This window comes from Palaemon carinicauda, chromosome 21 (genome assembly GCF_036898095.1).
Source record: "Palaemon carinicauda isolate YSFRI2023 chromosome 21, ASM3689809v2, whole genome shotgun sequence".
Classification (NCBI taxonomy): Eukaryota; Metazoa; Arthropoda; class Malacostraca; order Decapoda; family Palaemonidae; genus Palaemon; species Palaemon carinicauda.
In genome coordinates, this window is record NC_090745.1 from 115035918 (window position 1) to 115063029 (window position 27112).

Here is a 27112-nt window from a genome sequence, read left to right on the forward strand (position 1 = left end):
TTCTTAAAAGGGTATAAAAAACTAGGAAACTTATTTGGCTGTGTAAGACAGAAAGAAGTATGTGATGAGATATAGAAAGTGTTTAGGGTGCTCAATAATCTGAAGTCATTAGTTGCTTTTAAGAGTGTTGAACTCAGGTTCATTTGTTTCCCCTTAATTGTGTACTGTATTCTGGCCATAACTGTAGCTACAATTTATTAAATAGTTGTAACTGTACAGTACATAGAGGGTAAGGGACTCAGATTCTGTCAGTAACACTATCTACGCAGGAATGGGATTCAAATTCTGTTAACCTCACTTTATATAAATGGGAGGGGTTTTGTTTAATGTCAGTCAGTAACTTGCAGGTACTGTGGAATATTTGCTTTTATCTGAAATGTATAGCCAGTTCTGTAGTAATTTCTCTTTAAAATTAAATTAACCAATATATGAATGCAAATTAGAAGTATATAGTCCCTAAATTAATTGATTATATGTGTATGATTGTTATATATGGCATCCCCATTACCAGATGGCTAGGTCTTATCATTCAAATTTGAGTTATGAAATGGCACTTGGTTAGAAATCTTATTTTGTACCTTTGTTTGGCCACCCATGTAGCAGAGTACAGCTTTTAAATTTTGTGTGTGCATTGTGCATTTCACGGTACCTCACATTAACAGACATCCTGTTAGGGAATTTTCCTATATATTGGACTGAAAGTAATACAGGTATGCTGGAGAGGATTTTTTTATAATGGACGTAAATACTTAAAAATAAGAGGAAAATTACATTCATAAATAAGGTTAGAACTCTAGTTGCTTTTATGGTAGAAAGAGTAAAGTAAACGATGGGCTATCACATTTAAGAGTAAAGTAAAGTAGATTGTTGTCACATTAAAACGTAAAATAAACTAGGGGATTGTCACACTTAAGAGTAAAGTAAACTCGGGAATTGTTATATTTTAATTTTGCGCAGATTTGCTTGATTTCTGATTTATTTTTATGAATCTCGGTGTTTAAGATATGCCAATGCATATTGTGTAATTTATAACCATTGAATTATCATGCTTCAACTTGATCCTCAAATTATATTAGTTACTGATAAGAGACTTATCAGACTCCATTAAATTTCTGTTAAAGCCCATTAAGTGTCTGTTAAAGTGAGGTACTAATTTCAAAATTTTATTGTGATGAGATTATTGTTTAAGAGAACTTATCAGTCTTGATGATTATTATGTAAGATTTCTTTTGACATAAGCTTGGTGTAGGAAATGCTTCATTGTTAGTTTTATATTTAGCTATAAAAGCTAGCGTATGATCCATGACGAAATTTTTGCTAGGTTAAATAGTATATCACTTGAAGTTATTTTAATATTTTTTATAGCAAACTTTATTCAGTACTTGAAGTGATTTCAAAGATCTTTTATAGATTATTTCAAAGTTAATGCAGTAGTTGCATGCTGATAATCATGTCATCTTCAGGGGATCCATAATCATATTTATGTCAGGTTAAGTTATATATAACTTGAAATAATTTAAATTTTTTAATTTTTTATAACAAATTTAATGCAGTGCTTAGATGATTTCAAAGATTCTTTTATATATTATTGCAAAGTTAATGCCGAAGCTGGATGCTGATAATCCTGTCACTGACAGGGTAAATATATAATATCTTTTCTGGAGTGAGAGAATTGTGTATAAGCAATAGACTCAAATTATGGCTTTTATTTCATACTAGAATTTAAGTTATAACAGAAACGTAGGTAGATTCTTTAAGTTTAAAGTTGAACATCTCATTATGTTTCTATAGTGTAAAAGTCAGAAAAAATAATCAGAAGCTTCAGAGATTCTAGGCTCATATCACTGTGAATCTAGACAGTTTAGAATAATGATTAAAAAAGAAACCTTGAAATATGATGTTATTTGTTGAAGATGTGTACGGTATTGTACCAGGAATTAATTTGTTGATTGCTATGGTTAAAGGAATTAGAAGGATCTTTTAATATGGGGAGAAAATAAATTAGATGTCATTATATGATAGCAAAAAATAGGACATGAGATTGTAAAAAGTCAATTGATTAGATAACTTAAAAACTTCAGTTTATTCTGGTTGTTATAGGTTGTCAGGATGACAATGATTTAACATGATAGCAAGCTTATGTCAAATGAAATTATTATTATAGACTTTCATGTTATTGTACACAATTCAAATGAAGTTCTCTTCCAGGTGTAGTATTTGTAATATTTGGAAAGAACAATAAAGGAGCTTGTCTCCCCCTCCCCCCTCCCAAAACGGGGCTGGCAGTGAGGACGCAATGAGTTGGTTGGTGCCAGTGAGTCCCTCCCCCTCCTGTCCTGCTACCAGATGCCATGATATGGAACATAAAGGATTCAGAGTATCGCCTGTGACAGGTATGGAGTTCTGCTGTTCTTCTCTCAATGTTGATAAGTGATGTGATATTTGGCTCGCGTGTGTGGTGGGTCACTAGAAGTATTTTGTCACCTGAACAGTTTTCCGTTTGTGAATTCTTACTGAAATGTGTATCCAAAGTACTTTGTAACTTAATTTAGAGATACATATAGCTTAAGTCTGGTGTTTCTGAAAACTTGCCATGTTTGAAAAGACTTAATTTTACACAGGTTAACTTTGATTCTCAAAGGTGTTTATAATGTTGTGAATCTTAAGATAATGTTGAACAGATGTTTTAAAGCGTTTCTTAGTTTTGATTTTAACTTGAGCAAATATCAAATATTTACAGTTCCACTAAGGTGAATTACAGTAATTTTCCTGATTAAAGTTTTGATTTCATGAGAAGTAGTAATTAGAATTAAGGTTTTAAAAACTCCTTCAATAACTAAAAAAATCCATGGTATTACAGTTTCATGATTCCACTCAAGAACTTATAAGCTTTGTTGGTTAAATTGTTTTTTAAGTAACCCTATGAGTTTTAGATGAAGATTATGAATGTATTATAAATATGACTAATATTTGGGTAACGGCCTTAGAGCTGGAAAAGTTTTCTTTTTATAAAATGTATTGTAAAGGCAACACAGTTCTGCTAAATGTTTATACTCACATAATTCAGTGTGGTGCCTAGACTATTGAGTCCAATGCTTATTGAAATAGAATTTTTAGATAAGAATTGTCTGTCATAGAAAGCCACTGCTTTGAAGGTAAGAACTCTTTGATGAATAGAATGCCTTCTACTGTAAGTATACCAAATTCCCTGGAGGATTATATAAATGTGTCTCAGAAATACCCAATCATTTCCAGTCAAATATTTCTTTAGTTTTATGACCAGTTGTGTGATTGCCAGAAAATGTTCTACTTATTTTTCAAGCAAAGGAATCTTAGTGTGCTTTGCCTAGCAGAAGAGGGGAAAAAATTAACTATGTATTTAGGTCAACTAAAAATCTGTAGGGCCTTTATAGATTACTGTTGTATAATATCTCTCACACGGACAAAAAAATTACTGTATAGGCACAGTAGGGAAATTAGTATCAATCTGTACTGTATGAATATACTTTATGTATAGTATACGGATATTAATGTTAGGGGTTCTACAGTATTAGGACATGTATTTTGTTCATTGAGGTCTCAGATTTTGGGTTTGTTGGTTGTATGAAGCATTTTTATTGTCCGCCCCTCATTGTCAATGTCAGTTTCCATTGTTTATCGGTTTCAAATTGTCGTATAACAGTGGTTTGTCTTTGGATTCTGTGTTTTTTTTGTACTTTGTTGATTTGTACTCTATTTTGCTGAATGAGACAACTGTTTTCTTGATGCCCAGGTGACATTCAGTTTTTATAAGGTTTTATCTAAAGGTGTTGAAATACAGTATACCTCGGAATCCTGTTATCATGCTTATAACAGGATAGGTCTTTGAAGGTCAAGATTAGATTTTTTAGCACCCTTATTACCCTTCGTTTTTGTGTGCATTTGTGCAAATTTTATCATCATAATCATCGTCACCTTCAGTACCACTGAAATTCTACCACCTCTTCAAATCGCTACTCATATCCAGCCTTTCACGGCATATTTCTCACCCAAGTAAGTCGATGTCTTCCAATTCTTCTGGATGCCAAAGGAACCCCACCCCATTGATGTTATCACATATTAATTTTCCCGGAATGGTGCAAGGGACATGTCCAAGGCATCTACATCTCCCTTTCTTCACTATCTTTTCTACATACGGAACTTCCATATTTCTTTTATGGTATTATATACCACTATCTTGACATCTGGCTCCTAATGTTCATGAAGTTTTCTTATAAAAGTAACAAAATCTTAAAGATATTTCTTTGTAGCAATGCAGATCATACTTGACTGATGGATAAGCTTTCTTATGCAGTTTTAGTGTGTTTAAGCTCATTACTTTATTTATTTGATTTTAGTCTTTTGACTAAATTTCAGCATAGAGAACCTGCATTATATATTATTGTTCCTAAGCATTTGGGAGACTCAACCTTATATTTATCATTTCTCCTTCTAGTATTATTTCGTTCATTTTGGGTAACCTTGTTCTCATATTTCTATTTTCTTTGATTTATTCCAAGTCCCATATCTGTACATATGTTGTCTTCTAAACAAACGATATGAGATACACCTCATTGTAAAAACATAGAAGAATAAAATTGTATGATAATGCTATAAGAATACTAAAGGGAGTGTAAGAAATAAGACTGACTAAAATGATTGTAACTAGCATTGGTTGAAGTTACTTTTGACTGGAGAAATCATCAACAGAGGCAGTCTTCGTAATAAAGCACCTTACAGTTCCCTAAATAGATGTGACATTTACAATACATTTGTGGATCCTGAGAAAGCATTTGACACTGTGCAAATGCAAGTTATTTGATGGACATTACAAAACCATAAGGTACAGAAAAATACCAATTCAGCTAGTGATGATATTTTTCTATATAACATAAGACCTTCAGTGTGAAGAGTAAAACATTTATATCAGTAGAATTGAAGTAATTTACAGTCCATAAAGGATTAACATTACGTCCTAAAGGTGACAGGCCAGGAAGCAAAGGAGATTTCACAGTATCTTATTCCTGTGAATACTTACATGAGAGGTGTCTCTTCTCTCCATGTATATCAAAAGTAACAGAGGTGACACAAGAGATACTCTGGAATAGAAGATTTTGATGCCTTAAATGTATAAAAAGGAAAACTGAGAAGAGATACAGAAAGGAAAACTGGAAATAGATGGAGAAAGGTGACACTTTTGTCATAGAAAAGCATTCCTTGGAAAAGATAAAATATTTATAATAATCTTGAGGGTACACTAGATTGTGATTCATATTAAAAAGCAGTATAACAAAAGTGAAACAGCTGTTTGAATGTAATGGGAAGAGATTGCTATGATGCTGGTAAAAATTTATGATACTTGTATAATGCCTCTCTATAAAGTAGAAATATCCAGGTACAGAGAGAATGGTTTAACTGGTTGTTGCTACCATCATCATCTTCATGGTCATTAAGGTAGCACATTAAATTAGACCAGTAAGAATGTCCTTGCTCATGAATTCATGGATAAAGGCACAATGAACCAGATAGAAATTCACTTAAAAAGTGTACAGGTTAAAGGAAATGAGAATCATGACTCCAATTAACATCACTTCTCATTTTATCATCTTTATACATTCTTGTAAGTCCTCACATTTCTTATTGGGTGACCTTTAGGTTTCAATACTCATGTTATTTGGAGTGTTCTTTGTATTTGTTGCTTCGTTTAGCACAATGATGAGCATTGAATACAATGCTGTACTGGCTTTAGTTTAGGTAAGGTCCCTGATATTTAATGCTGCTTTTATTTTATGGAAGGTCTTTGGTATTTTATGTTGTGAGGCCTAAATGTTTGATGTTGAATTGCTCAAGGAAACCCCCTTGGTTTTAATGTTACAATTAGGGTATGTGGCCTTTTATTTGATGCTTCTTTCAGTTTATGAAACCACCTTGGGTAATATTTGATGCTAATGATAGTTTATACAAGCCCCATGGTTTTAATACTGTCTGTAATTTCGGAAAGGTCCTCATTATTTTATGCTGCATTGGTTTTAATTGCTGTGTCTACTTTATCAGAGGCTCATGATACTTGATGCTGAAATTGATTAATGAAGTCCCTTGGTTTTAATGCTGCGTATATTTTTTGGATGAACCTTGATATTTGGTGTTGCATTTGATTTCTGGATGCCATTGCTTTTAGTGTTGCATTTAGTTGCTAAAGGCTCTTGGTATATTGTGTTCTATTTAGAATATTGAAGACCAAAGATAAATAATGCTGAGGTGTGGAATACAGACTTTGTATTTGATACAGAATTTACTTTGGGGAAGACCCTTTGTATCAGATGCCCAGTTATTTGATAAAAACTTGGTATTTGAAGCTGGATTTCATTTCTGGAGTTTGAGTTTTGTAATAAATACTTGGTATTTAATGCTGGGTTTAGTGTCTGGAAGACTCTTGGTATCTGATGTTGAATTTATGATAAAAGCTCTATGTATTTGATGGTGAATTTAGTTTGAGGAAGAACCCTGGTATCTGATGCTGAATTTAGTTTGTAGAAGACCCATATTATCTTAGGCTAAGGTGTTTGATTGAGGCTCCTAGTATATGATGCTGAATTTATTTTGTGAATGACTTGTCATCTGATGCTGAGTTGTTCGATGAAGGCTTTTGGTATTCAGTGCTGAGTTTAGCTTATAGAAGGTCCCTGATATCAACTATTGATTTTGATGAAGGCTCTTAGTATTTAATGCTGAATTTAGTTTGTGGAAGACACCTGATATCAACTATTGAGTTTTGATGAAGGCTCTTAGTATTTAATGCTGAATTTAGTTTGTGGAAGACACCTGGTATCTACTATTGAGTTTTGTTTGAGGCTCTTAGTAGTTGATGCCGAATTTAGTTTGTGGAAGACCCCTGGTATCTACTATTGAGTTTTGTTTGAGGCTCTTAGTAGTTGATACCGAATTTAGTTTGTGGAAAACCGCTGGTATCAGCTATTGAGTTTTGTTTGAGGCTCTTAGTAGTTGATGCCGAATTTAGTTTGTGGAAGACCCTTGGTATCAGCTATTAAGTTTTGTTTGAGGCTCTTAGTAGTTGATGCCAAATTTAGTTTGTGGAAGACCACTGGTATCTACTATTGAGTTTTGTTTGAGGCTCTTAGTAGTTGATGCTGAATTTAGTTTGTGGAAGACCACTGGTATCAGCTATTAAGTTTTGTTTAGGGCTCTTAGTATTTGATGCTGAATTTAGTTTGTGGAAGACCACTGGTATCTACTATTGAGTTTTGTTTGAGGCTCATAGTATTTGATGCTGAATTTAGTTTGTGGAAGACCACTGGTATCAGCTATTAAGTTTTGTTTAGGGCTCTTAGTATTTGATGCTGAATTTAGTTTGTGGAAGACCACTGGTATCAGCTATTGAGTTTTGTTTGAGGCTCTTAGTAGTTGATGCCGAATTTAGTTTGTGGAAGACCCCTGGTATCAGCTATTGAGTTTTGTTTGAGGCTCTTAGTATTTGATGCTGAATTTAGTTTGTGGAAGACCCATAGTATCTACTATTGAGTTTTGTTTGTGGTTCTTAGTAGTTGATGCTGAATTTAGTTTGTGGAAGACCTCTGGTATCTACTATTGAGTTTTGTTTGAGGCTCTTAGTAGTTGATGCTGAATTTAGTTTGTGGAAGACCTCTGGTATCTACTATTGAGTTTTGTTTGAGGCTCTTAGTAGTTGATGCTGAATTTAGTTTGTGGAAGACCTCTGGTATCTACTATTGAGTTATGTTTGAGGCTCTTAGTAGTTGATGCTGAATTTAGTTTGTGGAAGACCCCTGGTATCTACTATTGAGTTTTGTTTGAGGCTCTTAGTAGTTGATACTGAATTAAGTTTGTGGAAGACCCTTGGTATCTACTATTGAGTTTTGTTTGAGGCTCTTAGTAGTTGATACTGAATTAAGTTTGTGGAAGACCCTTGGTATCTACTATTGAGTTTTGTTTGAGGCTCTTAGTAGTTGAAGCTGAATTTAGTTTGTGGAAGATCCCTGGTATCTACTATTGAGTTATGTTTGAGGCTCTTAGTAGTTGATGCTGAATTAAGTTTGTGGAAGACCCTTGGTATCTACTATTGAGTTTTGTTTGAGGCTCTTAGTAGTTGAAGCTGAATTTAGTTTGTGGAAGATCCCTGGTATCTACTATTGAGTTATGTTTGAGGCTCTTAGTAGTTGATGCTGAATTTAGTTTGTGGAAGACCCCTGATATCTACTATTGAGTTTTTATGAAGGTTCTTAGTAGTTGATGCCAAATTTAGTTTGTGGAAGACCCTTGGTATCTACTATTGAGTTTTTATGAAGGTTCTTAGTAGTTGATGCTGAATTAAGTTTGTGGAAGACCCTTGGTATCTACTATTGAGTTTTGTTTGAGGCTCTTAGTAGTTGAAGCTGAATTTAGTTTGTGGAAGATCCCTGGTATCTACTATTGAGTTTTGTTTGAGGCTCTTAGTAGTTGATGCTGAATTTAGTTTGTGGAAGACCCTTGGTATCTACTATTGAGTTATGTTTGAGGCTCTTAGTAGTTGATGCTGAATTTAGTTTGTGGAAGATCCCTGGTATCTACTATTGAGTTTTGTTTGATGCTCTTAGTAGTTGATGCTGAATTAAGTTTGTGGAAGACCCTTGGTATCTACTATTGAGTTTTGTTTGAGGCTCTTAGTAGTTGATGCTGAATTTAGTTTGTGGAAGACCCTTGGTATCTACTATTGAGTTATGTTTGAGGCTCTTAGTAGTTGATGCTGAATTTAGCTTGTGGAAGACCCCTGGTATCTACTATTGAGTTTTTATGAAGGCTCTTAGTAGTTGATGCTGAATTTAGCTTGTGGAAGACCCCTGGTATCTACTATTGAGTTTTTATGAAGGCTCTTAGTAGTTGATGCTGAATTTAGCTTGTGGAAGACCCCTGGTATCTACTATTGAGTTTTTATGAAGGCTCTTAGTATTTGATGTTGAATTTAGTTTTTGGAAGACCCTTGATATCTACTATTGAGTTTTTATGAAGGCTCTTAGTAGTTGATGCTGAATTAAGTTTGTGGAAGACCCTTGATATCTACTATTGAGTTTTGTTTGAGGCTCTTTGTAGTTGAAGCTGAATTTAGTTTGTGGAAGATCCCTGGTATCTACTATTGAGTTATGTTTGAGGCTCTTAGTAGTTGATGCTGAATTTAGTTTGTGGAAGACCCCTGATATCTACTATTGAGTTTTGTTTGAGGCTCTTAGTAGTTGATGCTAAATTTAGTTTGTGGAAGATCCCTGGTATCTACTATTGAGTTATGTTTGAGGCTCTTAGTAGTTGATGCTGAATTTAGTTTGTGGAAGACCCCTGATATCTACTATTGAGTTTTGTTTGAGGCTCTTAGTAGTTGATACTGAATTAAGTTTGTGGAAAACCCTTGATATCTACTATTGAGTTTTTATGAAGGCTCTTAGTAGTTGATGCTGAATTTATTTTGTGGAAGACCCCTGATATCTACTATTGAGTTTTGTTTGAGGCTCTTAGTAGTTGATACTGAATTAAGTTTGTGGAAAACCCTTGATATCTACTATTGAGTTTTTATGAAGGCTCTTAGTAGTTGATGCTGAATTTAGTATGTGGAAGACCCCTGATATCTACTATTGAGTTTTGTTTGAGGCTCTTAGTAGTTGATACTGAATTAAGTTTGTGGAAGACCCTTGATATCTACTATTGAGTTTTTATGAAGGTTCTTAGTAGTTGATGCCAAATTTAGTTTGTGGAAGACCCTTGGTATCTACTATTGAGTTTTGTTTGAGGCTCTTAGTAGTTGAAGCCAAATTTAGTTTGTGGAAGATCCCTGGTATCTACTATTGAGTTATGTTTGAGGCTCTTAGTAGTTGATGCTGAATTTAGTTTGTGGAAGACCCCTGGTATCTACTATTGAGTTTTGTTTGAGGCTCTTAGTAGTTGAAGCTGAATTTAGTTTGTGGGAGATCCCTGGTATCTACTATTGAGTTATGTTTGAGGCTCTTAGTAGTTGATGCTGAATTTAGTATGTGGAAGACCCCTGATATCTACTATTGAGTTTTGTTTGAGGTTCTTAGTAGTTGATGCTGAATTAAGTTTGTGGAAGACCCTTGATATCTACTATTGAGTTTTTATGAAGGCTCTTATATTTGATACTGAATTAAGTTTGTGGAAGACCCCTGATATCTACTATTGAGTTTTGTTTGAGGCTCTTAGTATTTGATACTGAATTAAGTTTGTGGAAGACCCTTGATATCTACTATTGAGTTTTTATGAAGGCTCTTAGTAGTTGATGCTGAATTTAGTTTGTGGAAGACCTCTGGTATCTACTATTGAGTTTTGTTTGAGGCTCTTAGTAGTTGATGCTGAATTAAGTTTGTGGAAGACCCTTGGTATCTACTATTGAGTTTTGTTTGAGGCTCTTAGTAGTTGATGCTGAATTAAGTTTGTGGAAGACCCTTGGTATCTACTATTGAGTTTTGTTTGAGGCTCTTAGTAGTTGATGCTGAATTAAGTTTGTGGAAGACCCTTGGTATCTACTATTGAGTTTTGTTTGAGGCTCTTAGTAGTTGAAGCTGAATTTAGTTTGTGGAAGACCCTTGATATCTACTATTGAGTTTTTATGAAGGCTCTTAGTAGTTGATGCTGAATTTAGTTTGTGGAAGACCTCTGGTATCTACTATTGAGTTTTGTTTGAGGCTCTTAGTAGTTGAAGCTGAATTTAGTTTGTGGAAGATCCCTGGTATCTACTATTGAGTTATGTTTGAGGCTCCTAGTAGTTGATGCTGAATTTAGTTTGTGGAAGACCCCTGGTATCTACTATTGAGTTTTGTTTGAGGCTCTTAGTAGTTGAAGCTGAATTTAGTTTGTGGAAGATCCCTGGTATCTACTATTGAGTTTTGTTTGAGGTTCTTAGTAGTTGATGCTGAATTAAGTTTGTGGAAGACCCCTGGTATCTACTATTGAGTTTTGTTTGAGGCTCTTAGTAGTTGATGCTGAATTTAGTTTGTGGAAGACCCCTGGTATCTACTATTGAGTTTTGTTTGAGGTTCTTAGTAGTTGATGCTGAATTAAGTTTGTGGAAGACCCTTGGTATCTACTATTGAGTTTTGTTTGAGGCTCTTAGTAGTTGATGCTGAATTTAGTTTGTGGAAGATCCCTGGTATCTACTATTGAGTTATGTTTGAGGCTCTTAGTAGTTGATGCTGAATTTAGTTTGTGGAAGACCCCTGGTATCTACTATTGAGTTTTGTTTGAGGCTCTTAGTAGTTGAAGCTGAATTTAGTTTGTGGAAGATCCCTGGTATCTACTATTGAGTTTTGTTTGAGGCTCTTAGTAGTTGATGCTGAATTTAGTTTGTGGAAGACCCCTGGTATCTACTATTGAGTTTTGTTTGAGGCTCTTAGTAGTTGATGCTGAATTTAGTTTGTGGAAGACCCTTGATATCTACTATTGAGTTTTTATGAAGGCTCTTAGTAGTTGATGCTGAATTTAGTTTGTGGAAGACCCCTGGTATCTACTATTGAGTTTTGTTTGAGGCTCATAGTATTTGATGTTGAATGTATTTAGTGGAGAATCCCTGGTATCTACTATTGAGTTTTGTTTGAGGCTCTTAGTAGTTGATGCTGAATTTAGTTTGTAGAAGACCACTGGTATCTACTATTGAGTTTTGAAGAAGGCTCTTAGTATATGATGCTGAATTTGGTTTATGGAAGACCCCTGGTATCAGCTATTGAGTTTTGTTTGAGGCTCTTAATATTTGATGCTGAATTTAGTTTTGGTTCTGTAATGGTTGCTGAATTTTGTTTGTGGCACATCCTTGGTATCTAGTGCTGAATTTAGGTTGTCAGGGACATAAGGTATCTTATGGTGAGGGGGATAAAAGCTCTTGGTATCTGGTGCTGAGTGTACTTTATAAAAGGATTTTGGTTTCAGATGCTGAGTTTTGTTTATGGAGGGCTCCTTGGGTTCTTGATACATTACTTTGTTATTGACTGACCTTTAGCTATGAAATTTTATGACATTAATATTTTTATGGGATTCATCTTTGATTTTCTGTATTGATAGGCTTGTATTAAGCATTGTTACGGTTTTCTTTTGTAAATCGTCTGAGTTTGATGAGGAAAAACATGGGTATAGTTTTTATACTGTAGGTTTCATGTTAGTTTATCATTCGGAATCTATCATCTTGGAAGAATTGACTCATTATAAATACTGAGTCACAGATTTGCTTGAAACATCCTTACAATTATAGTTGTTATGGGGCTTTATTTCAATTTTAGCATCATACATATATTTGGGTCTTCAAATTATTTGGCATGTCACAAACAAATGCACAGAAATAAATTTATTTTGAGTAGGGTCAAGAATAATGTAGAACAAGGAAGTTCTTTCCTGGTAACTAATAAACTGGCCATAATTGGAATGAAATAATTGATTGGAAGTTTTGAGGTTTGAAATACATTTATGTTTTGGAGAATTTGTCGTAGTTTCAGTAGACGGCACTCTATTCTTCAAAGTGTTCTTACCTTCTTAGCTGTAGTAGAACATATGACTGGTAATTGTACTTCTAAATATTATATTTTGAAAAGCATTGGACTTGAAGGGTGTAGGCGATAAACTGTCTTATGGTAGTTATAATGTATAGTAAAACTAAGTTGCCTTTTCAAAGTTATTTTATATGATGGAAACTTTTTTCATCTCTGAGGATGAAGTTACCCAAACACTAGTTGTACATTTGATACATTGTTAGTAACTATCATTTTAATCATAGGCTTACTTATAAAGCAGTTTAACCACCAAAGTGTACAAGTTTATGAATGGAATCATTAAACTATAGTATCATGATAATTCTGTTGTTGAAAGGGTTTTTATAACCTTAATTCCGATTGTTACTTTATCAGGAATCATAATTTTAAGAGGGTTATATTACTGTAAAGTCACCTTAGTGTAAGTGGAAACATTTGACTTTTGATCAAATTATAATTGGGAGACTAAGAAATTTCTTTAAGACCTTCAATGTTCAATATTATTTCAAGTTTCATGTCATTGTATTTACCTATGAGAATCAATGCTTAACCAAAGTTGATTAAGTTTTATCAAACTGGCAAGTTTGCAACCACAACCCAGCCATAAGCTATATATATTTCTAGATTAAAGTTATAGAGACACTCTAGAATACATATTTCAGTAAGGTTCATCAACTTGAAAACTGTCTTTAGTGAACAAGTGCTTCTGGTGACCTCACCGCAGAGGAGAGCCTAATACCACGTCACTTATCAACATAGAGAGAAGAATAGCAGAGCTCCATACCTGCTGCAGGAGTTGCTCTGGGTTCTTTATGCCCTCCATATCATGCATCTGGTAGTGGTGGGACAGGAGGGGGAGGGCTCACTGGCACCAACCAACTCTGTCCTCACTGCCAGCCCCGTTTTGGGGGGGACACTGTGTGATGTAAAAAAAAAATGAAAAAAAAAAATATTTTTTTTTGTATAATTTTCAGAACAATTGTTGTATCACAATTTATGGTGAATGAAATAAAGTGTTTTATGTTTACTTATTTTTTTTATTTTTCCTTTGGATTTTACATAGTACAATAGTAGATGAAGTAACAATTAACTAGAACTGAGCACTTTGAGCTGAAATACTAATTGTGATTAGGTAGGCGTATGAAATTGCTGAAGTCTATTGCACATTTGACTTATCAAAGTGCAAAGTAATATGGAGATCTATAGAGTAAAATCAGCAATAAGTATCTTAGTATTACCTGGTAGGTCTTAAGAATTTGCTATTTTCTATGAATTTTCTAAATACCAAAATGCCTTTGGATGAAGTACTTCAGTCAAGCAAATATTCTATCGTACCTCATAATGCTCTATCTTAAGTCTCCAATTGGACATTTGTACTTGTTAATTTGAACCTAATATGTTCAAATTAACAACAAACATCCAATTGGAGACTTAGGTAAACCATTACTTTTAGGGGTATATCTCTCGCCCTCCATCAGACACAGTGTCTGTTCAGGTACGATAGAATATTTGCTTGACTGAAGTACTTCATCAAAAGGGAAAAACATTTTGGTATTTAGGAAATTCATAGCAAATAGCAAATTCCTAAGACCTACCAGGTAATACTAAGATACTTATTGCTGATTTTACTCTATAGATCTCCATATTACTTTGCACTTTGATAAGTCAAATGTGCCATAGACTTCAGCAATTTCATACGCCTACCTAATCACAGTTAGTATTTCAGCTCAAAACATTTGGCTCAGAAATCACACTGAAGAATAATAAATTTAAATTTTGAAAATTAAAGCCTGCAACTATGCAGAAAATGTTTGCCACAAATTGCTCATATTACAAGAAACAAAAGATGGTGTCTATTCGTAAATTTCATTACAATGAAATGGAAATGGTTTTATGCCATACCATAGAAAGCTTAATAGATCCTTAATGGGGAAGGTACTTTTATTTAATTCTTTGATTTCTTCAACTGAATTTTATTCTTAAAGCAAAATTTCATATTAATTTTAATTGATACTTTTAATTTCCTAAACTTAATTTCATTCACTAAAGCAAAAATTCATGGTAATTTTCAATTGATACTTTGATTCCCTCAATTCTATTTTCAAAGCAAAAATTCAAAGTAATTTTGATACTTAATTTCAACTGAATTTTATTCTCATAGCAAAAATTCATAGTAATTTTTTCAAACACTAATAGGTCATCAAAAGGTATTAGATAATGAACTTGATACCAGTAAAGTTAAGTAGCCTACAATTTTGAGAGGTGTAGTCAACATTTTAGCACTTATTTCATGCAAATAGTTACTGTATTGATTTAAGACCAAAAGGGGAACTTGTTTGCAATGGCCTTCAATGAAATTTTGTTGCAAAATTTTAATATCTATTTAAAGGATCTGTCTTGAAATTCTAAATAGACACCATATTTTATCAGTATAAAATGTTTTGGATCATATTTTTCTACGAGTACAGAAATGTAATTACCAAAAACAATATGTATTAATGAACCAACATATCTTCTGACAAAATTAGATAAGAAGGGTGGAGTAAGGATAGACAATTGTGGTAAAGTATTGGAAATGAAAAAGGAGGCCGTTGAGCCAATTTGGAGGTATTCGAGAAATTCATCCGTATGGAATGATTATAAAGCAAATGAAATTAATCGACAAAATGCATCTTGTGGAAAATCAGACTAACTATTTAGTGAAAAATTCGGGGTAGCAAATTGAAGAATATCTGGTAAGAGATCTTTATACAAAAGATTAACGCATGTATAGTAATACAAAAATGTGAATACATTTGCAATGAAAAAACTTTTGCAACTAAAAATAGATGGATATATTTTAAATTAAAATGGCAGCGTGTAATAATTATACTTTGGAATTTAGTAAAATTTATTTCATGAGATTTTGTCCTTTCATCTAGTGGACTTTTTAAATTCAATATTACGCAAATGTCTGAGCTTGCAATAGTGTGCGCAGTTATATCTTTGAATGAATCCCAATACAAATTTTACTATTTTGAACCATCACAAAAACCAGTTTATAATACTGGGCTTAATTTGAACGTTTATAATTTACTTTGGTGTTCAACTTGTAATAGAAATTTAAGAGTTTTGATCGATAATTTACTAGTTTTCAACTTGGAGCAATTTTTTTTTTATTACATATTCTAGTTTTGAATTTAAAGTAAGCGTCTGCCTTTTTTTTAATTGGCTTGTTTTCAACTTTTAAGAAATTCTTCCATTTTGATTAAATATTTTACTGGGTTTCCACTTTATGCGTTTCCCTATTTTTATTAGCATTTTCTAGTTTTCAACTCAATGTATTCGTTTGCCTACTAATATTAACAAACAGGTTTAAAGCCTATTTTTTTTTCAAAGATTTAAAGATTCTCAAGATAAGAAAACCAGCATTGAAATGCATTAAGAAAAATAAAAATTATGTAATCTTGGTTCAAGGCTCTGGGATGCTAGATTCTGAATTTCTTTGGATTTTTGATATCCCAAATTTAAGTAGTATTAACAAGATTTATCAAGTTTAGATTTTGAGAGAGAGAGAGAGAGAGAGAGAGAGAGAGAGAGAGAGAGAGAGAGAGAGAGAGAGAGAGAGAGAGAGAGAGAGAGAGAAAATTTTTTTTTTTTACAAATTATAGATAAGAAATTAAGTCGTGGTCTAGTCGAGAGATTCTATAAAGAATCAAAATTAAGTTTGTCAGAAGTACATGAGGGATCAAATAACACATTGTAATCTTTATTAACATTATCGATGAAAATATGTTCATGGAAATTTAATTTTATTTTGGTGAGCAATTGAGGTCAAACAGGATATTTTTCAAGAGCATTTTTGTTCTACATTTGGCTTTTCACTATAGATAGAAATGAGAGAATTCATGATTGTTTATTAGAATTGTTCTGTTATACAAATTTTCTATAGTCTTTTTAAGCAGCCCCTGTGATACCTGAAACTTTTAATAGGTGAAAATTGACATTGGATTTGAAACAGTTGCTAATTAACACTTGTTGAAATTATACCCAATAAGTCATGCAAGATCTTGTGTTCATGTCAAGTCCAAATTAAACCTCCTCAGAAAATTGTCATTATAATCCTGCCATTCTATCAAGTCAATTTACAGTCTCTCAGGAGGACCGAGGTAATTCATTATCACTTGTATTAGGTCTACCTATGTAGGTTTATGTTAATTGAAAATTTCATGTTACTCAAAAATGTAATGTCTCAATACAGTCATTGAAACCTGCTTCCCTAAATAACTCATCATGGTAAGTCTTTATTGATCTAGAATTTCTAGAGAGCATCCTGCCACATAGGAAAAAATCATGGTAATGTGAAATTAGGTTTATCTATCTTTCATTGAAGGGTGGAGATTTACCAGCTCAATGAGTCAAAATTAAAGTTTATAGTGTCACATTTTAGTGCCTGGTCATCAGATGAGTCTGGCATTCAATAAAGTTCTTCATAGTACTGAAAGGTCTAATATCTGAAAGTATTCCCTAAGCAAAAATCTAATGTTCAAAACAATAAGAAAATGCTTGTTTCATGGCCTAAAAATCGTCAATTATAATGTTTTGTCACTGATAGGTTTAAGTGATCCTTAAAAATGTCATGGCAATTTAAAAATTACTAAAAAAAATGTCTCTGCTTTAATAGAATTCTTTGGTAATAGTCATATACATTTAAAAGTTACACTATCTAGTCTCTCTTTATAAAAAAAAAAGTGAGTGCGAGAGAGAGAGAGAGAGAGAGAGAGATTTGGTATGGTCATTGGATTGTGGAGGTAGGGAAGGTGTGTGTCACAAAGGGCAAGATGATCAAAGATCTTAGAGAACGCTCAAACAAAAATAACTCTGCAAGTGAGGCAGTTTATTATATAATAAAGTACTATTGAAGGAAACTACTTTATGTACGTGAAAACACTAAAAAAAAGATTACATGTATAAAAAGCAATCATTGATATTTGATCTTGTATACTGTACAGACTTATATTTGTTGAATGAAAAGCAAACTCAGTCATAATGGTTTCGTCGCGTAGAAATATTTAAATGTTCGACTGGTGCACAGGTCATTAATTCAGAATTCGTAAATGAGAGGAGGGGAGCTGTAACAGGGGGGAAAGGAGGGTGGAAAGGTGAAGAAGGGAGAGGAAACGAGAGGAGTAGCAATAGAAATAGAAGGGATGGAAAAAAAAGAGGAAGGAACAGTACAAAGTACAGCAGAAGAGGGAGGAGTGGAAACTATGAAGAAGGATGAGGAATTGAAAAACATCAAAACAAGAGGGGAAATGGAAAAAGCAAAACAGGGAGGGAGTGGGCAAAACAGAAGGGGAGGGAGTGGTGAAAAGGCAGAAGGGAGGAGAAGTGGTGAAAAGGCAGAAGGGAGGAGAAGTGGTGAAAAGGCAGAAGGGAGGAGAAGTGGTGAAAAGGCAGAAGGGAGGAGGAGTGGTGAAAAGGTAAAAGGGAGGAGGAGTGGTGAAAAGGCAAAAGGGAGGAGGAGTGATGAAAAGGCAAAAGGGAGGAGGAGTGATGAAAAGGCAAAAGGGAGGAGTGGTGAAAATGCAGAAGGCAGAAGGAGTGGTGAAAATGCAGAAGGCAGAAGGAGTGGTGAAAATGCAGAAGGCAGAAGGAGTGGTGTAAAGGCAGAAGGAGTGGTGTAAAGGCAGAAGGGAGAAGGAGTGGTGTAAAGGCAGAAGGGAAGAGTGGTGGTGTAAAGGCAGAAGGGAAGAGTGGTGGTGTAAAGGCAGAAGGGAAGAGTGGTGGTGTAAAGGCAGAAGGGAAGAGTGGTGGTGTAAAGGCAGAAGGGAAGAGTGGTGGTGTAAAGGCAGAAGGGAAGAGTGGTGGTGTAAAGGCAGAAGGGAGGACGAGTGGTGTAAAGACAGAAGGGAGGACGAGTGGTGTAGAGGCAGAAGGGAGGAGGAGGGGTGTAAAGGGAGGAGTGGTGTAAAGGGAGGAGTGGTGTAAAGAGAGGAGTGGTGTAAAGGCAGAAGGAGTGATGTAAAGACAGAAGGAGAGGTGTAAAAGCAGAAGGGAGGAGGAGTGGTGTAAAAGGAGAAGGGAGGAGGAGTGGTGTAAAGGGAGAAGGGAGGAGGAGTGGTGTAAAGGGAGAAGGGAGGAGGAGTGGTGTAAAGGGAGAAGGGAGGAGGAGTGGTGTAAAGGGAGAAGGGAGGAGGAGTGGTGTAAAGGCAGAAGGGAGGACGAGTGGTGTAAAGACAGAAGGGAGGACGAGTGGTGTAGAGGCAGAAGGGAGGAGGAGGGGTGTAAAGGGAGGAGGGGTGTAAAGGGAGGAGGGGTGTAAAGGGAGGAGTGGTGTAAAGGGAGGAGTGGTGTAAAGAGAGGAGTGGTGTAAAGGCAGAAGGAGTGATGTAAAGACAGAAGGAGAGGTGTAAAAGCAGAAGGGAGGAGGAGTGGTGTAAAAGGAGAAGGGAGGAGTGGTGTAAAGGGAGAAGGGAGGAGGAGTGGTGTAAAGGGAGAAGGGAGGAGGAGTGGTGTAAAGGCAGAAGGGAGGACGAGTGGTGTAAAGACAGAAGGGAGGACGAGTGGTGTAGAGGCAGAAGGGAGGACGAGTGGTGTAGAGGCAGAAGGGAGGACGAGTGGTGTAGAGGCAGAAGGGAGGAGGAGGGGTGTAAAGGCAGAAGGGAGGAGGAGGGGTGTAAAGGGAGGAGGGGTGTAAAGGGAGGAGTGGTGTAAAGGGAGGAGTGGTGTAAAGGGAGGAGTGGTGTAAAGAGAGGAGTGGTGTAAAGGCAGAAGGAGTGATGTAAAGACAGAAGGAGAGGTGTAAAAGCAGAAGGGAGGAGGAGTGGTGTAAAAGGAGAAGGGAGGAGTGGTGTAAAGGGAGAAGGGAGGAGGAGTGGTGTAAAGGGAGAAGGGAGGAGGAGTGGTGTAAAGGGAGAAGGGAGGAGGAGTGGTGTAAAGGGAGAAGGGAGGAGGAGTGGTGTAAAGGCAGAAGGGAGGAGGAGTGGTGTAAAGGGAGAAGGGAGGAGGAGTGGTGTAAAGGCAGAAGGGAGGAGGAGTGGTGTAAAGGGAAGAGTGGTGTAAAGGGAAGAGTGGTGTAAAGGGAAGAGGAGTGGTGTAAAGGCAGAAGTGAGGAGGAGTGGTGTAAAGGGAGTAGTGGTGTAAAGGGAGGAAGAGTGGTGCAGAGGCAGAAGGGAGGAGGAGTGGTGCAGAGGCAGAAGGAAGGAGGAGTGGTGCAGAGGCAGAAGGAAGGAGGAGTGGTGCAGAGGCAGAAGGAAGGAGGAGTGGTGCAGAGGCAGAAGGAAGGAGGAGTGGTGCAGAGTCAGAAGGGAGGAGGAGTGGTGAAAAGGCAGAAGGGAGGAGGAGTGGTGAAAAGGTAAAAGGGAGGAGGAGTGGTGAAAAGGCAAAAGGGAGGAGGAGTGATGAAAAGGCAAAAGGGAGGAGGAGTGATGAAAAGGCAAAAGGGAGGAGTGGTGAAAATGCAGAAGGCAGAAGGAGTGGTGAAAATGCAGAAGGCAGAAGGAGTGGTGAAAATGCAGAAGGCAGAAGGAGTGGTGTAAAGGCAGAAGGAGTGGTGTAAAGGCAGAAGGGAGAAGGAGTGGTGTAAAGGCAGAAGGGAAGAGTGGTGGTGTAAAGGCAGAAGGGAAGAGTGGTGGTGTAAAGGCAGAAGGGAAGAGTGGTGGTGTAAAGGCAGAAGGGAAGAGTGGTGGTGTAAAGGCAGAAGGGAAGAGTGGTGGTGTAAAGGCAGAAGGGAAGAGTGGTGGTGTAAAGGCAGAAGGGAGGACGAGTGGTGTAAAGACAGAAGGGAGGACGAGTGGTGTAGAGGCAGAAGGGAGGAGGAGGGGTGTAAAGGGAGGAGTGGTGTAAAGGGAGGAGTGGTGTAAAGAGAGGAGTGGTGTAAAGGCAGAAGGAGTGATGTAAAGACAGAAGGAGAGGTGTAAAAGCAGAAGGGAGGAGGAGTGGTGTAAAAGGAGAAGGGAGGAGGAGTGGTGTAAAGGGAGAAGGGAGGAGGAGTGGTGTAAAGGGAGAAGGGAGGAGGAGTGGTGTAAAGGGAGAAGGGAGGAGGAGTGGTGTAAAGGGAGAAGGGAGGAGGAGTGGTGTAAAGGCAGAAGGGAGGACGAGTGGTGTAAAGACAGAAGGGAGGACGAGTGGTGTAGAGGCAGAAGGGAGGAGGAGGGGTGTAAAGGGAGGAGGGGTGTAAAGGGAGGAGGGGTGTAAAGGGAGGAGTGGTGTAAAGGGAGGAGTGGTGTAAAGAGAGGAGTGGTGTAAAGGCAGAAGGAGTGATGTAAAGACAGAAGGAGAGGTGTAAAAGCAGAAGGGAGGAGGAGTGGTGTAAAAGGAGAAGGGAGGAGTGGTGTAAAGGGAGAAGGGAGGAGGAGTGGTGTAAAGGGAGAAGGGAGGAGGAGTGGTGTAAAGGCAGAAGGGAGGACGAGTGGTGTAAAGACAGAAGGGAGGACGAGTGGTGTAGAGGCAGAAGGGAGGACGAGTGGTGTAGAGGCAGAAGGGAGGACGAGTGGTGTAGAGGCAGAAGGGAGGAGGAGGGGTGTAAAGGCAGAAGGGAGGAGGAGGGGTGTAAAGGGAGGAGGGGTGTAAAGGGAGGAGTGGTGTAAAGGGAGGAGTGGTGTAAAGGGAGGAGTGGTGTAAAGAGAGGAGTGGTGTAAAGGCAGAAGGAGTGATGTAAAGACAGAAGGAGAGGTGTAAAAGCAGAAGGGAGGAGGAGTGGTGTAAAAGGAGAAGGGAGGAGTGGTGTAAAGGGAGAAGGGAGGAGGAGTGGTGTAAAGGGAGAAGGGAGGAGGAGTGGTGTAAAGGGAGAAGGGAGGAGGAGTGGTGTAAAGGGAGAAGGGAGGAGGAGTGGTGTAAAGGCAGAAGGGAGGAGGAGTGGTGTAAAGGGAGAAGGGAGGAGGAGTGGTGTAAAGGCAGAAGGGAGGAGGAGTGGTGTAAAGGCAGAAGGGAGGAGGAGTGGTGTAAAGGGAAGAGTGGTGTAAAGGGAAGAGTGGTGTAAAGGGAAGAGGAGTGGTGTAAAGGCAGAAGTGAGGAGGAGTGGTGTAAAGGGAGTAGTGGTGTAAAGGGAGGAAGAGTGGTGCAGAGGCAGAAGGGAGGAGGAGTGGTGCAGAGGCAGAAGGAAGGAGGAGTGGTGCAGAGGCAGAAGGAAGGAGGAGTGGTGCAGAGGCAGAAGGAAGGAGGAGTGGTGCAGAGGCAGAAGGAAGGAGGAGTGGTGCAGAGTCAGAAGGGAGGAGGAGTGGTGTAAAGGGAGGAGGAGCGGTGTAAAGGGAGGAGGAGTGGTGTAAAGGGAGGAGGAGTGGTGTAAAGGCAGAAGGAGAGGTGTAAAGGCAGAAGGGAAGAGGAGTGATGTAAAGGCAGAAGGAGAGGTGTAAAGGCAGAAGGGAAGAGGAGTGGTGTAAAGGGAGGAGGAGTGGTGTAAAGGGAGGAGGAGTGGTGTAAAAGGAGGAGGAGTGGTGTAAAGGGAGGAGGAGTGGTGTAAAAGGAGGAGGAGTGGTGTAAAGGGAGGAGGAGTGGTGTAAAGGGAGGAGGAGTGGTGTAAAGGGAGGAGGAGTGGTGTAAAGGCAGAAGTAGTGGTGTAAAGGGAGGAGGAGTGGTGTAAAGGCAGGAGGAGTGGTGTAAAGGCAGGAGGAGTGGTGTAAAGGCAGGAGGAGTGGTGTAAAGGCAGGAGGAGTGGTGTAAAGGCAGGAGGAGTGGTGTAAAGGTAAAAGGAGTGGCGTAAAGGCAGAAGGAGTGATGTAAAGGCAGAAGGGAGGAGGAGTGGTGTAAAGGCAGAAGGGAGGAGGAGTGGTGTAAAGGCAGAAGGGAGGAGTGGTGGTGAAAAGGCAGAAGGAAGGAGGAGTGGTGAAAAGGCAGAAGGAAGGAGGAGTGGTGAAAAACCAGAAGAGGGAATATGTGGTGAAAACCAGAAGGGTAGGGAATGGAAAAATCAGAAAGGAGGAGGAATTGGGAAGGGGCAGAACAGTGATGAGGGTAAAGGGAGAATAGGTTGCTGGAAGGAGGAGTGGAGAAGTATAGGGGAAGGGGTGGAGAAGTAAAATTGAGAAAAGCAGAGAAGTAAAAGGAAGAAGAGCAGGGGAAAAGTAAAATGGAGAGGAGCAGAAAAGAAGTAAAATGGAGAGGAAAAGAAGTAAAATGGAGAGGAAAAGAAGTAAAATGGAGAGGAAAAGAAGTAAAATGGAGAGGAAAAGAAGTAAAATGGAGAGGAGCAGAAGATGTAAAATGGAGAGGAGCAGAAAAGAAGTAAAATGGAGAGGAGCAGAAAAGAAGTAAAATGGAGAGGAGCAGAAAAGAAGTAAAATGGAGAGAAGCAGAAAAGAAGTAAAATGGAGAGAAGCAGAAAAGAAGTAAAGGGATGGAGTGGAGAAGTAAAGAAAGAGTAGAGAAGAAGTAAATGTTGAAGTAATAAGGGTCAAGGAGAGGTCAAGGAGAGTAGTGAAGTAAAGGTCGAGAGGAGTAGAGAAGTAAAGGACAAGAAGTGGAGGAGAAGTAAAAGTAAGAGTAGTGAAGATATAAAGGGAGAGTAGTGAAGATATAAAGGGAGAGCAGTGGATATATAAAGGGAGAGCAGTGGAGATGTAAAGGAAGAGTTGTGAGGAAGTAAAGGGAAAGAAGTAAAATGGAGAGGAGTGGAGAAGTAAAGGGAAAGGGGAGAAGTAAAGGGAAAGGGGAGAAGTAAAGGGAAAGGAGAGAAGTAAAATGGAGAGGAGTGGAGAAGTAAAGTATAGTAGTAGAGCAGTGACTGAAGGAGAGAGGAGAACTATAGAGGGGGGAGGAATGGTAAAGGAGCAAAATGGATAAACTTAAAAAAGGAGCACGAGGAGGAAGGGGACTAGAAGAAAGACAAAGGAAGTGCCGAAGATAAAGGAAGAAACGTCGTGCTGTGTTTGTCACCTCATCAAACTTCAGTCAGTTTAACCAAAAAGCTGCAAACATAATACCACGATCAATTGCCAAAAAATGTAGGAATCACCGGTAAGTTTTCTTCTTAAAGTATTTATTTACTATTTGTAATTCTGATGGGATATAAAGGGTTTTGAGTCCCATTTCCCAGTAAATTTTGCCAATTAGCAAAGTTTTGCAAAGAAATCAAGTATATACCTTAATAACCTTAACCACAAACTCATAACCACTTGTTTCTTTCTTAAATGTAATATGCACATTCTTTAAATGACAAATTAATTGAAACAAAAAAATAAGTTATAAATGTTTAACAATTAAATCTTTTAGCATAACTTGAACAATGAAAAGCCAAAAGCAACTAGCAAATATTTTCATAAAATCCACTATAGATGTAGTGTACAGTATATGCACAAGTAATCCCTTAATCTCATTTAACTAAATTTATATCTATGAAGCAACCAAAACAAGGTTTTAAAAACTATCCATGGATTTGAGAGAGGTCTTGACCAACTGTTGGCTTTCTATAATTTTAAAGTTTTAAGTATGATTTTAACGTTTGAATCTTGCCTATCTTGAAAATTAGTAATAAAGTATCAATCTTTATGAATTGAGATGCACATTATTATTAGCATTTGATGCACATTATTATTAGCATTTGATACACCTGATAATTTCTAATACTATTATTACTGGTGATTACTATTACTGCTTTGATTAACGAATTCACAAACAACAGCAGGCAACTGGCAAATCTGAGAAAAAAATATGCGATAGGTATAGTCAAAGAAATTTGTTATTCTGACTTTAGTCCTAATTAATATTCAGTTTTGCGAAATTTTTCAAGAGAAGGTTTATGACAATTTAATGTTTAGACTAATAACTTAACGAGATAATGTTCAATTAATGGGAAATATAAAGCATGAGGTTAAGTAATGAAGTTTGTAACTCTGATTTTAATTAAAATCTGGTACTGTCTAAGGACAAAATTAATTTTTCGGTTATTTCGTTATAAAATCAATAAAGATGTCAAATGCTTTGTTATATTTCGAATGAAAAAAAAATGGGCAAATAAAGATTCATTGTATCGAAAAAGCATTAAAAATCCTTTCATTAAATTGGCTTACTGAGATAATCTAAGATTTTCGATGATCAATCTAATCTGAAGTCTTTAATTTAATTTCACTTTTATAACGGCGAATTGTAAGGCCACGCAATTCTTTTAGAAAACGTTAAATATCAATAGATTAGTGATATATGAAGGCGTATTAATAAACATTTACAGGTTATCCAGGCAACATTAAATTTACAGCAAATATGTTTTGAATTACAAACATCATAAGATGACAATAGCCTAGAACTGCAAATCAGAAGTAAAATAAGTTATTTCATGATACGTAGGAATTGATCTTCAGTGAAACAGGTATAAATTGAAATAGTTATAATCTTAATGTGAATTAAGGGAAACTGTATTTATATTTAGTGTTCTCAATAGATCAACTGAATTTAATGCCTGTTAGGAATCTCTTTATGGCAAAGCGTCTTTTAGTTGATTATGTAAAGAAAATAAAAACGTTAAGACCTCTAATAATCCCTTTCATATGATAGAGTTGAACTTCTTAATTTATCAGTTTTTCACAATTTTTTTGACTAATACAAAAATGCTCTCGTGGAAATGTAGAAAAAACTACTGATATAATAATCAACAAAAATAAATAAAAATTTAAAATATTTATATCGATATTAAAATTGTAATTTTTCTTGAGTATTCTTCAAATATTGGTGTTTCTTGGTAATTCTTCACATCTTAAGGTCCTTTTAATTTATCAAATCTTCGAGGTTTCTTAAATATACAGAATCATATGTTGATAAGAGATTGATTCAGTCTTCAAGAATGCTCGATGCCACACAATTCACCTGGAAAGAAAATTATAATTTTGTTAGACCACAGGTCACATTTTAAATGTACAGTATCTAGCGTTAAACTCTCAATGTAAAATGGAAAAAGTACCAATTATAAACAAACCAAAATTTAAAGGAAGTAAAAAGCAAAGCTTACGGTTATTACATTGTCAGTTCTTAAATTTTGTCTTTTTTTTTCAACAAACATTGGGGAACAGGGACCAAATGTAAAATATTTGAGTAAAAATGTGAGTTTAGAAAGTTTCCTAGCTCTACTTTGCAATAGGAAAACAATTCGTATCTTAGATTAGAAAATGAGGAATGATAAATCATCAACAATCCGTAATTAATCTGCGTGTTATTCAGATACTTATGTTTCTGAATGATAAATCATCAACAATACATAATTAATCTGCGTGTTATTCAGAGACTTGTGTTTCGTGTTCATGAATATTAGATATATACTTCGTTCAAAATAAACTTATGATGAAGGCTTTGCCTTCTAGTAATAACTCTTACGCAGTTTCTCCAAGTAAACGTGCGCAAATACACAGTTGAATTCATTTGTAACATTCAACAAAACAAGGGTACCATGATCGTTTGAAAATATATTCTGAATTATATTTTCAAATGTTTTGGATATTTACTGAAGACCTGCATATCAGTAATATTTTTCATAGATCAGACATCTAAAATCAAATTTGTTAGTATACAAGCAAATCTAAAATTCCACATACCACATGGAAAGGAAAATGACACTTCATCTATGATTTGTAGTTCTACAGAAGGTCATATTACTAAACTACTTTATTGGTGCACTAATACATAGCTGGGGCATTAATGGTCTCTAGCTGAAGTTTAGAATTTCTTGAGGTTTGCAATAGTGCTCCATTTACAGGCTACAGATTGTATTTTGGAAGATCTCTCAAGTTTAAATAACTTGCCCTGTAATTTGGTTTGCATTACAAAGGCAAAAATAAGGTCAAAATTATTATTTTTGTCTTTCTTCAAAACGCCAAACGCCTAAAACGTTCTTTCACAAAAGAAATATACTGCTGGGAACAAAAATACCGAGTCAATGATATATGTAGAATTAAAAATTCAACACAAGGTATTGTGTAACTTCTACCAGTCTTATTCTAATTAGAATATTTCATTAGTCAAATTGTAAATTATACATATGGAACAGTCACATGGATTAAATATTAGTTACCCCAAATTGGCATATTAAATCACAACTTCAACTTTAGAAGCCAGTTAAAAGTCACAACTTTAACTTAAGAAGCCAGTTAAGAATCCAGTTAAGAATCACAACTAACTTAAAAAGGGAGTTCAAATTTACATATTTTTAATTTTACAAGGCAGATAACAACTTGTAGCTTTACAAGGCAGATCAAAATAACTTTTAGCTTTACAAGGCCGATAAAGATCTCAACCTTTAACTTAAAAATAAGACAACTAGGGCCAAATAATGCGTAGGCAATAAGAGTATTTGAGACTATATTCAACGATTAATACAATGTAGTCTATCGTTATTGAAGAACAGTTTCTAAATGGTTGAATAGGTTGTAGTAAATCTTCAACCTAACAGACCCCTAAGTTATCAGACCCCAGCGTTTTACACATGAAAGAGCCTGGATCAAATGGTTTTTATTAATTGATGTTTACTCTATATTTGGAATGACTTTTTTAATATTAAAACCAATAAGAGCGGGCTATTCAGTAGGGACCGTTCACACCAGAATATTTCCATTTTGCATAAGGGACCAAGGACAATTAACGGCATGATTTCAGTATCAATT

General features: G+C 36.4%; 1 protein-coding gene and 1 long non-coding RNA gene across 2 annotated transcripts in view; one reads left to right on the forward strand and one right to left on the reverse strand.

Annotated features, from left to right (window-relative positions):
* Window positions 1-17737: 17737 nt before the first annotated feature.
* Window positions 17738-18214, forward strand: LOC137615075 (circumsporozoite protein-like). Its single transcript, XM_068344707.1, has one exon. The coding sequence runs from the start codon at window positions 17738-17740 to the stop codon at window positions 18212-18214; it is 477 nt and encodes a 158-aa protein (XP_068200808.1).
* Window positions 18215-24051: 5837 nt separating this feature from the next.
* The window catches only part of LOC137614754 (uncharacterized), a 13890-nt gene continuing 10829 nt past the window's right edge, over window positions 24052-27112 (reverse strand). The window contains exon 3 of the long non-coding RNA XR_011039151.1: window positions 24052-25325. This is a non-coding gene — a long non-coding RNA (uncharacterized lncRNA). The remainder of the gene's footprint in view (window positions 25326-27112) is intronic.